The sequence below is a fragment of the Priapulus caudatus genome, unplaced genomic scaffold (assembly GCF_000485595.1).
Source record: "Priapulus caudatus unplaced genomic scaffold, Priapulus_caudatus-5.0.1 Scaffold321, whole genome shotgun sequence".
Lineage (NCBI taxonomy): Eukaryota > Metazoa > Priapulida > Priapulimorpha > Priapulimorphida > Priapulidae > Priapulus > Priapulus caudatus.
The window spans coordinates 198,326-211,048 of NW_014577382.1; the positions used below are offsets into that span (position 1 = coordinate 198,326).

General features: G+C 42.7%; 1 protein-coding gene across 1 annotated transcript in view; it reads right to left on the reverse strand.

The window, feature by feature from the left end:
- Positions 1–12,723, reverse strand: part of LOC106808993 (protein FAM179B-like) — a 55,024-nt gene that overhangs the window by 31,483 nt on the left and 10,818 nt on the right. Inside the window, exons 3-4 of the mRNA XM_014811928.1 lie at positions 2,857–3,016; positions 1,696–1,827 (exon numbers count right to left, since the gene is read on the reverse strand). Coding sequence (XP_014667414.1) covers positions 1,696–1,827; positions 2,857–3,016 — 292 coding nt within the window. The remainder of the gene's footprint in view (positions 1–1,695; positions 1,828–2,856; positions 3,017–12,723) is intronic.

Consider the following 12,723-nt stretch of genomic DNA (forward strand, 5'->3'; position numbering starts at 1 on the left):
TCTCCCTAGACTTGTTCGTGAGTAGGCGAGCGATGGTCGGCATATTAGGATAGTACAGGTACGTTCCGCAGTACCTGGGGGACATAGGCCTCTGCGCTAAGGCGCTCTGGATGTGGCCGGCAGCATTAAGTCAATGCATTTGGGGGGTAACGAGGGACTGGAAGGAGAAAAAACGAAAGTAAATTATTCCAGAGCCTCCCGCTTCCTAGGCTTGAATAGATTAGTTGAACAACTCTAGTTAACTGATGCTGGTTAAAGCGCACAATTGGCGCAGTCACGCTAATTGCTCCAGTACTAGACTAGCAAACTTCGTGAGAGGCTAATCACAAACCGTTTGACCTTATGACAAATTAACTCAGTTGCTCATTTCACGGCGCGTTGCTTAAAGCCCACAGAAGGGGTGAGAAAACTGGCATTCTGGGCGCAACGCGACTGGTTGCAACAATGTAGCCTCGAGTGGGTTGGTGACGTCACGTTTTTCTTGCTGTCACCGTACGCTGTATCCGCCAGCACCGACCTGCATGGTTGCTTGGGGAAACTGTCAACAACATCGGAGGATTTTGAAAAACATTGGGTATTTTCAAAATACCTTTTATAAGACAACGCGCATGTGAATGAGGAATGCAAGTTTATTGTCATAATGTATTGGGATTCATGCATGGACACGAAGTATTTGCTAGTCTAGTACTAGAGAAATTAGGGTTTGGATGCGCCATGTGTACAGTTTATATTGCCAACTACGCTGAGGGCCGTCTTGTCCTACAGGGTATGCCGGACGTGACCTGGTATATCTAATAGCCGGACATACCTCGCCTACTCACTACAAGTCGTAGGGAGTCGCCTAAGCTACTCCCTAACCTAACCCTAACCGCCTAACCATATTCAATAGTTACCAGGGTGTTTTCGGTATTCGCGGACGTACCCAGGCGTAATACGGTAGCTACCCTGGGAGGACAAGACCTATTGAGTCAATAACAGCAAATAAACAGCCCACAGTTAATGCATTAAATGTTAGTTTTTTATATACTATTTTGGTACTCACTGCTAGTAAATACGGAGCATAGATGTTTGTGGCAGGACAACAACTGTCAGAAGTTTGTGAGTCCCTGTGCTGTTCCACTAGATTTTCAGCCAAATTTCAAACCATGCGTAATTGTGCGAAGAGTGTAATTTCTGTGGTGCCTCAGAGTCAATTGTTCTAACGCAACAACTTATAACCGAAGGAAGGTATCGATTACTGGACGAACCATGATGAGTTCATGAGTCAGGAGCGTAGATTTGATACACAGAGCCCATTGAATGAGCAAATTCAAAATGCATTCTTGCAGAACAAAATAATCAATTTTATCGTAGGTGTGCGGGTGTTTATCCGAAGGCGCCACGCTGAGCCGATTTTACAAACGATGAAGAGATTTTTTAATCGGACCGATTTCTGGGAAAATCTGTTTAGGTATGCGCCGGCCTTTAACCTATATAAGATTGGATATAGGCATCTCGTAACATTTCGAATGATTAGCATTAACAATTTTGATTAATATTGAGTAGTATAATGAGTTCATAGATATACACTAACAATTTTAGATAAAACATGAATTAATAAGTAATAGTGTACGAACATATATGCATTCATGCGTGAATGCATGCACACGTACTCCGTGTGTCTGCGGCTACTATACTAACGATGACACATCCCACCTTTGTCCGTATTATTGTTAGCATTGCCGTAGCTCTGAGACATTGCACGCATCGGGCCACGCGTCTCTGTGGCATCCTGCTGCGCTCGTCGCTTCTGGTGGATATCCCAGTACGTCATACCCACCACTTTACCTGCAGGGACACACACACAGAGAGAGAGAGAGACAGTTAGCCGCATACATAGTCAATAAGTGACCCCTTGGTAATTAACTCCACCCCCAGCGCGCGCCTCCTCTATACCCCCCTTTCCCACTAGCGTGTATTTACATTGCCGTTGAATATGTACCTATGGAGGATGCTGCGGCTACAACGATGCTAATGAGATACGGGAGTTTGCTCAGCGAGCGCACCTGGCTTAGCCCCACCGGCGCGTGCAAGGCTCGTGTTGTTACTACTGCAGTGTTAGTCGCGTGAGGCGGCGTGTTGAAGGGAGGGAAATTGATCGGTGAAACTGCCTGCCTGCCTGCTGCCATCACGACCATAACACATGCTGCTTGCTGCCATGCACTACCGCAGTTACGCTGTGCACAGATACAGTGTCTACCGCACACACAGGTGACCCACCAAATTGCGGTTCATCAAACCCGTGTAAAAGCTGTGCGTAAGTCAACGGGGAATTTTCAAGGCATCGACTTGTATGTAAATAGTGATGAAAGACACACATATATATATATATATCAAGAGCTTATAATACCTCATATGTAACCTTATATATATCAAGAGCTTAAATATAGGTATTATAAGCTCTTGATATATATATATATATATATCACTACTAGTTGTTAATCTATTTTTGGTAGCGGGTATGTTGTTTATTGATCTGTCTGTGGCACTACTGAATTTGAATGAAATAAAGCAAGAATAAAGCAGTCAGTGTGCTAAGCATAACCCGCATAAGTTGCACCACACAATGTCGCTAATCGTTCAAATCACTACAATTTCATTTTCACTGCACAATCGCAACAAATTACGATCAAATCTCAACGATCAACGATCAGTGCAAGCTAATGGGTATAAAACACGCCATCACACACCGAAGAGGTTTCTAGTTACGCGGACACGAAACAAAATTCGCTGTACTTCGATTGTTAATGTAAATTTAATTTTAATCGTGAATTCGTTCGTCGTGTGTTTTTTGTTTCAGTTTTTATACGCTCTTACTCGAGTCCACGGACGATGGAGAGCTGCGTTCACGTGTCCCATTGATTCCACCTTTGTCTTTGGGCCACGTTGCGAGACCTCCAGACAGTTCACCATCAGGAACGCTCGCCTTTGGTGCCACTCCATCTGGCAGTGAACACCCAGTTGCTCTTGAATCTCTCTGCAACGCAATCAGATATCATCGGTGTGAATTTCAATATACTACATACGCGCACACTGGTAGATTGCTATTACACGTAAACACCCAGTTGCTTTTGCATCTCTCTGCAACGCAATCAGATATCATCGGTGGGAATTTCAATATTACTACATACGCGCACACTGGTAGATTGATGTTCTATGGTTGGAATTGATGTTCTATTGTTGGAAGACCATACCTGATATCACATTATTACAGCATTTCATTGGCAACTCGAATTGTTTATAGTTTTGCTACATGACAAGCGGCAATGTTCGGTAAATTACGGAAGGGAGACCAGGAACAGACGCATGATAACTGTTGGTGTATACTAACTATGTGGTAATTCGTATGAGCTTCATATATATGCATACATGTTCGTTACGTAATTACTGGTAATGTATTGCATACAATCACTACTAAATTTGGGTACACACCACGTAGCTTGCAATTCTCTGTGTGCATATGTACATTAGACGGTAGCTATTAAAGTAAAACTCACTTGGCGAACAATTGGTACGGTAATGGTTTATTTATTATAGCTACATGGTAGTATAATACAGCATAATTAATAATGAATTTTGCACAGGGGAGAGATAGTGATCCGCTAGGGGACGGCTCTGATTTGCTAATTTTGTCTCTTATTTATTTTATTTTTTATTATTTTTGGCTAATTTTGTTTTATTTTAGAATTAGGGATAGGGTTAGGGTTAGGGTTAGGGTTAGGATTAACTGATTTCTATATCCACAACTGATTTCTATATTCACTATATCTCTCCCCTGAGACCTACTAATTCATAATAGCTTTCATACATTATCATATATCGTATTTCTATTACTGTAACATGCAAAACATCTCTTAATGGTAGATTCACTCGTGACACGTAGAATTTTACATTTTATACGTATTATAAATATTTTATACATATTATAAATATTTTATACATATAGCATAATTCTATTACTGAAACATGCAAAACATCTCTTGATGGTAGATTCAACCGTTACACGTAGAAGTTTATATTTTATATGGGCAAGGCACGCACGGTGCACCCTGAATAGCTTAGTTAGGCGCGGCAAACAGCTGCTAATATGCTACTATCGATCATAGGGTGCAGCATTCCTGTCGCAGGTGAAACGCCACACGATGCATTCAAGCAACTGAACGCTCAGACGAGCCAGGTGATGCGAATGTGCGTGCGTGCAGTCAAATGGCTGCGCTCCAGCTTCCTACAGCAAAGACATCTCCTGCAGTGAGTATAGTTCATACAGCTCTTCTTGTCGTACCTCCACACCGAATGTCAGTGATAGCTTATATATATGCTATATGATTAGCTATATGATTAGCTATATGATTAGCTATATGATTAGCTATATGATTAGCTATATGATTAGCTATATGATTAGCTATATGATTAGCTATATGATTAGTGTACTGGCAGGTTAGTGTTCTGGTTCCCTTTTCGTAGGTTGGTGTAACGGAACTGCAGCAGATCGAGAGTGCTGCGTGGAACCAGGAAGGATGTAAGTTGTAACTCACTATATGTACAGTACCTGTACGTGTATATAGCCACACCAGGCGATTAGTACAGTATCAGACAAGACAAGACAAAACAAGACAGTATACAAGTTACAACGAGAGCACCGCGGATGACATTCAGTCGGGTTTAACAAAGATTACGCATGAACTAACAGAACTATATATATGTCACCTTGCAAGAAGCAAAAAAGTAAAGCGATGAAATAAAATCCTTTTAGGGACATTGCCTTGGCCTCTTTTCTTCTCGTAAAGAAATTGACGTTTCAAAGGCTAGGCAGCTTCCAATAACGTAATGAAAGCAAATCACGGTTCTTCACTGTGTCCACTGAACGACGTGTTTCTGTGAAGCTGCTATTTATCATTTAACATCTTCGCCATTTGAACAACGAAATAGTTCATAGTGGCCTTATAGTCACCACGATACTATAGCTTGAATATAAATCAAACAGGTGCTTCAATCAGGAATATGTTATAACCTTAACAGGAAAAGTTCAACCTACACTTTAACCGCCAATAAGATAACGGACAACAACTTAGTATTTTGTATATTTTGATTCGCATATATTCATGTCACGTGGTATTTTCCATGGCGAACATACGAATTCATCTTTCACAATCCATCCTCGTCTTGTTGATCTTGCACATTTATTTCAAGTGATATAATTTGATAAATTAAAAGATAAGAGGAAACGCAATGCATGAAACTTCACGGGTATGGTCATAACATGGCTTTAAGAGGGCAATTAATGAGGCATCCTTAATGAGGCAATTAATGAGAGAAGTTCTCTCTTATTCATGTTGTTTGTGCACGCAGCACAGGGCGGGCGTGCGGTGTACTTAATTGTGTTGCAGATGAGCATTTGACCGGCATTTACAGGTGATTATAGGCGAAATAGAGTAGAGAAACATTAAGACTTTGGTACATTTCGTGTTTATTTACCATTAATTTTTTTTTATTGAGACGTTCCAAGTGCCTGTGGTTCAACGCATGTGGTGACATCAACAGAGTAGAAGGTCAGAGGGTCAACGGTTATACTTTCACATGGTAACTATGTATTTATGAGGTATTTCTCTGGACTGTCTCCATAGGTCGTAGCTTTATATGTTGTCCTTGTATGGGCATCCACGAGGATGTTTGAAGTCTAGTCAGTGCTTCTCATATCTTTATTACAAGGTATGTCACACCTGACGCACAAGCATACACAGAGTGCTGCGCGGCTTTCTTACTATATGTCTACGGATACTCCAACCAAACTCCTTATTGATGAGTTGAGAGTAGATGATGGAGCGAAAATATATAACGAGTGTGACCATAATTAACCGAGACATGCGCATATATACTTAGTGTATTCATACGGCATATCCGAAACACTAATGCACATGGCTTGAGCTATTACAGCGTTTACATGATTGCCATCACATAGTGTATATAGATGCGCACACACTACACGACACAGGCCACACAGACGTCACTAGTCCTGCCCAGTGATGGGAATAAGTTCAATGCGCATATGCCACATTCCATATTATCAAGAGCGTAAATTACGAAGGCACTTGATATTATATATGACATATTAACGTCGATTCGTCGACAACGATAGACAACTATATTAGCATATATTACCACACGCACGCACGCACGCACGCACGCACGCACGCACGCACGCACGCACGCACGCACACACACACACACATATATATATATATATGCCACATTCGATCTTTAGTGCAAACCTTGCACAGGAACGCTGTACCTGAGATCTTCCATAAGAAGAAGCTCTAACATGCAACGTGCCTCAAGTCAATAAAGCATGAATGCTCGGCTTGATATTCACATGGTTTTATCACATGCCCGTGTGCGAATATTGATGTATATATAGTGCAAAACCCAGCGTATATTGCTGAGCCCTGAAAAACGACTGATCGATGGTATTTAGTTATATATTATATCCTCTGTCCTCCATCTACCACCACCACCATCTACAACCCCTGCAGGTAACCACCGGCACCACCAACAGCATATCGTCATGATTTTGTTTTGCTTTAACTTTAAGCTTATGTCACTGAAATTAGTCAAACCTTTCTTATCGATATTAGCTACGATTATACCAGGAGTGTATAATGTAGATATAATATAGATAATATAGATATATATATAGCTAGATATTATACACTCCTGATTATACTACCGTCCTAGCAAAATTCGTTGACACTGGTTTTCTGACGATGCTCTGGTGATGACTGTTGCCATGGTAACCAACAACCCAATTCCCCTTGGCACACGCTAGCACACCAGTAATTGCAATCATCCATCCTTCCTATTGGATTTACGGCTAAAATCGGTTTTCAAGATGTCATCAACAGCAGCTGCCAGTATGAAGGGTTGATTCTGAATTATCACTTGCCTTTAATTTCCTATACGCTGCATGGTATTGTAATCTTGCAATTATCATTCTATAACACCGCCACAGTTTCAATATTTATATATCGGCAAAAATGCTTTTAAACAACTATTTAAAACTAGAAAGGGCCGTTGTCGCCAACTACATGTATCCCCCGTGTTCTCCCCAAGATGTGTAAGTATACGAAGTTTGGTCGCGCTAGGTCAATTAGGGGCCGAGTTATAGAGCGGAAGGAAAATATCATAAAGGTCAAGGTAAAGGTCAAATAAAGGTCGTAGTGACCTGGTTTTGGTACGCGACACACCTTCTCCCCAAGATGTGTAAGTATACGAAGTTTGGTCGCGCTAGGTCAATTAGGGGCCGAGTTATAGAGCGGAAGGGAAATATGATCAAGGGCAAAGTAAAGGTCAAATAAAGGTCGCAGTGACCTGGTTTTGGTACGCTGCTCACCTTCTCCGCAAGATGTGTAAAGCCCGGCGCACACGTGGCGATTTTTGTCGACAGAACCGGCGATTTTGTTGGTACTGTCGATAAAAATCGCCACGTGTGCGCCGGGCTTAAGTATACCAAGTTTGGTAGCGCTAGGTCAATTAGGGGCCGAGTTAGAGAGCGGAAGGGAAATATGATCAAGGTCAAGGTAAAGGTAGCAGTGACCTGGTTTTGGTACTATGCACACCTTCTCCCCAAGATGTGTAAGTATACCAATTTTGGTAGCGCTAGGTCAATTAGGGGTCGAGTTATAGAGCGGAAGGGAAATTCTCTGCGGCGGACCGAGCGGCGGTGGCGGCTGGGGAGACATGAAACCATAGTATCCCCGCCGACTTCGTCGTGGGGAATACAATAATGGTTTGCAAACTTATAGAGCAATAAATTATAACACAATTTACAGAAACAATATACTAACAGGGTTCGAAATTAAGGGCAGCAAGCAGCAGCCTTGCTGCTTACGATTTCCAGTTTGCTGCCCTATTTCAAAATATTAGATTCAAATTATAATTGCTTGTATATCATAGAGAGAATCTGACCTACTATTATTAACACCTACAAAGGTCTCTAAGATTTCATATTCATAATTCTGGCCATAAATCAATTTCGAACTCTTCACACAGAGCAAGGTACGCGGATATTACAGGTGGTGTGTATACGTATTCACGTGGCAATACTATAATACTATTAAAAAGTACTATTCTATAGAACCACAACGCTAATTACCCCCCTCGTTCAATGCGGCATGTAGGGTGTACGATGAGAATGAGGATGTGGATGGATTTCAGCGTATCGGCACTTTCTACAGTAACGACGCGATATGCACACGCCCGCACGAACGCCAGCAAAGCAGCAGGTGTGATCACAAGAATGCAGGCCGATAGGGGAGGAAGTCCACACACGATACGTGACAGATACGTAACATCTAGATACAAACGTAGCCGAAAGCCTTGCGCGTTCATCCACTGACATTTACACAGAGTCCCTAACCGCGGCCTGCACCCGAAGCTGTTCCCAATTCTCGTTTAGCACCCCGGATTAGTATAGCACATATATATATATATATATATATATATATATATATATATGCCAACTATCAAGGGTTAATAATGACAAATAATTTTTCATTAATTTGTCAAATAAATCGTCATTAATTTGTCAAATAAATCGTCATTAATTTGTCAAATAAATCGTCATTAATTTGTCAAATAAATTGTCATTAATTTGTCAAACAAATTGTCATTAATTTGTCAAATAATTTGTCATTATTAACTCCTGCAACTATATAATACACCGGGGCCCAAACTAGGATTGAGCAACGAAGCTGCGGTGCTTACCAGAGGATGTACGGCATTGGACGTCCTGATAACTATCTGGGGCGTGTGCTTCTTTTCCTTGTCCTCTGCTGTTCTCCCCTCTTTCCTACACACGAAGAAATCTACGCACAACATCGCAAAAACAAATCCACAAATCCACGCCGCCACTCCGCTGGCTGGTTCTTATCGACTTGCAGCTACGGCTAGAATGCGGCGACGTCTATACGTCGCCATGACCGACGGTGCAAATCAACGCATCGCTTCACCAGCGTCAACGTTGCTGACTCGGTGAAAAACCCGCACCACCGCGACAACCGGCCACTCGAACCACTAGAACAAAACGCTGTCAACAACGTGCAGCGGTGGCGGCGGTGCAGTTCCCGCCGATGCGACAACGACTACGCAGAGACAGAGTGTGTGTCGCCTGTGGACCGCGCGCGTGCGGGCGACGCGCGTGCGCATGCGCGTATCGAGCGACTGCTCGCAGCCCGTCTAGCCGGCCGTCGCGTCGCGTGCAGATGCGTTTACCTGCAGACGTTCTCGCAACAACCACCAGGCGGCGCTGCGGTCATCATCATCATCGTCCTCATCAGAGGCTGAACCCGGTGCGACGGCTACCGCCCGCGCTCTATGCATCCGCGCCCACGAAAACACATCGATTGGGGTTTTATAGTACACGGCGCATTTGCGCGCGCGCATAACAACCCCGGCACTAGGCTGCCATATGCCCACGCGGTCGCAAATTGATTTTGTCACACGACGCTGCTGCTCTGCAGGTACCAGTACATACGGAGTAATCACGCGCCTCAGAGCCGTGCTTGCGTTGTGACCTATTTTGGTGCCCAACGAAACCAGCAGGTAAATTCGCTGGCAAACTTCAACCGCAGACTCTGATTCGTTATTCCTTAGCGATTCGTGATTCCTTAGCGATTCGTGATTCGTTTAGCGAACTGCTATTCCTTGTGTTTATTATTGCAGATTATCCCTTAACCGTAAAGGAACAGTATTCACATAAGACGGAGCTCCACAAACTCATCATTACTTACGTGTGGCCCATTCCACAGCTACAGCAAATAGGATACGTTTTGTTTTCAATATGCGCACACACAATGTATATGAGGAACCACAATAATAGATGATGAAGTTCTCAGTATAGGAAGTTTTTAGTAGAAGAAAGCATATTTATGTACGGTAACTGACTTAATTTGTAGCAATTCAGTATTTATGTGTAAGATAATTACGATAAATTATCAATGGGCAGTGCCTGTCTTGTGTGTGTGTGTCGCGGCCCAATCCTTACATACATTTATATGCACTTATGGTGGTATAAACCATGTAAGGTTTTCCGGAACATTGCTTAAAAGTTGCCATGGAAACTAGATACACTTGCGGTCAATAAAGATCACATGAAAAACATACACCGCATCATAAGGTCATTGCCATGACATGGTACATACACATCAGCGAGGTAATCACGCGATACAATTATCTGTTAAATTGCCCTCTTCGTCCTTCCAATTTGAAAGGTTTCCATTTTAGCGGATCGTGTAGCGCGCTCATCGTATAGGAGCCATTCGCGGTACTGTGCACTGCACGCATGTTCCTTGAAAACCACCAGGCAAAACATGCAAGGATGTAATTTACAAAGACAGCTCGAGATTTATGTCCATGCCTGAAATAGTTGGATAATTTTTCATGAATCAAAACACTTCCTAACCAACACAAGGTAGCAGGTGCGCGTGTATTGGCGTACAGCGTGCTGTATAGCAAAGCTACTAGTATTTGAACAAAATCGTTAAAACGGGACTCCAGCGCTAACCTCACGCGGGAAAGTTCCAAACACAACTGCTATTAATTGATCAAATTGTTATCGAAGCTAAAATACGGATGCACAGCAAAACTGCGCAAGGTTGAGTCAATTATACATAATTAAGCTTATACGGTATTATTATCATCTCAGTTAATATAATCCAACCATGTAGCTTCGTCTAATTAAGGTAAGATAATATGCCAGGCTATATATACGCGTCAACGTATGTATACGATAGGCAAGGTTTCCCTGTGCAGCGTGCAGTCACAGAAGACGCGACATATAGGTTTCTCATAGCCACCAGCGCGAAGCAAATCACCGACCTTCCCGGGCTATGCGAGACGATTCTCCTCGTAATTTTATGCCTGGACTAGACACAGTCCATATATGTTTGTTGCTAAAATGCTCTCCGATTGCTCAGTTAAAAGATCATGGTTTAAGTTATGGATTCTGAGCACCTGGTTGAGAAGACGCTCATTTGTGCGGAAAATTCAACGCTATCTGATGACGCCGGCAATTCTCAAGCGAAACAGATTCGCTTACGCTTCAGAATCTTCAGATACAGTTCAGATTCAGATTCAGATTCAGTTACGCGACAGGAAACGACGACCTTTTTGAAGGCCGTTGACACTTTTGAGTATACACTGAGTATACTCGCCTCATCTCTCGCACCTGCCGCCGGCCGTAAAACATTTCGGGGTTTTCACCGACGACCTTGTGGGCGGCCTTGGCCCTTCTATTTTGTGAAGGCCCTCCTTCCGCGTGTTTAACGTGACACGGAATGGTTACAAGATAGGGGTGACGTTGCACGCACATACGGCTACATTAGCAATCTACGGGGGCAATTATTTCAATTTCCCGCTGCTTTCGTTCCACGCTGCGTCTGTAGCGTGTCGCGTTTGAAACCACGAGCATTCGTGTCATTAAAAGCAATCGAAAGGTCATTATATCTGGAGACTTATATGATATTATTTATTATATTGTAAGTGTAGTGCGAGATTTTGGGCTAAAATCGGATGCAAAGCCACAGAATTATGTACCCTGATGACTAACACTCCGGTGCTGACACTTGCATATATAGCAGCTAGCACACGCACATTCCTTTACATTTTCACACATTTCACACTTTCACATCACACTTTCACACTTCACACTTTCACATTTCACACTTTCACACTTTCACATTTTCACACTAGAAATTGTCCGACGTATTCCCTTTGATATCAAGAAAAAAAACTGGGGAAAAAAGTACCGCTTTCTGTAAGACATATAGTGGGGTATGTAAATCTGATTTTAATTATAGATCTGGGAATAAATACGATTGTAAATGATTTGGAAACTACATCGAGTGTAAACGAGTAATTGTTAATTTCCTAGTTACATGAAACCTCACATTACAAACCGCCGAGAATACATTCTGCACACCACAACCGAGGACACATGCCACGTAGTGCGCTGGCGTATTTCCATTCCAAAATGACCTGCGCTCTCACATGTTCCATGGGAAATATAAATTCTTAGTCACCGGAGGTTCAGGTGTGTAGTACCTGTAAATAGGTAACAGGTTATACGTGTGTTTATTATTATTACTGGGGTATGTCTCACTTTAACGCGATCGTAGAGTGGATATCGTGTACCATGCTTCTCCACAATTCAAAATCAATCTGGCTTGATCAAAACGATTAGACTATAACTTATAAGGAACTGCCTCAAAGAATTGTATGGCTTCAAAAAGGGCGAAGTGTCTCTGCTTCTATCTATTCTCTACTAGCTATTCTCTTTCACTATTCTCTTTCACTCTAAACAACACTGAAGGATGGATTGGTCTTCAACACACGCATCTCCTACAGTACCAGCAGTGGAGCGTCGCTGTACAATGTCAGGGTACAACAGCCAATTTGTTAGGAGAACCTTTACAAAGGAGGTGCATTATAATTTATAAGCGTAGTTTGCATTGAGTTGAATGACACGTTTTCACGGTTGCGCATTTTAGATGAAGTGTTCACCTTAATTAATTAAAGTGAACCAAGCGCACGCACGCACGCACCTACGCGCACACGCACACACATACAAAAACACGCACACGCACACGCGCGCACACACACACGCACGCACGCACGCACGCACGCACGCAC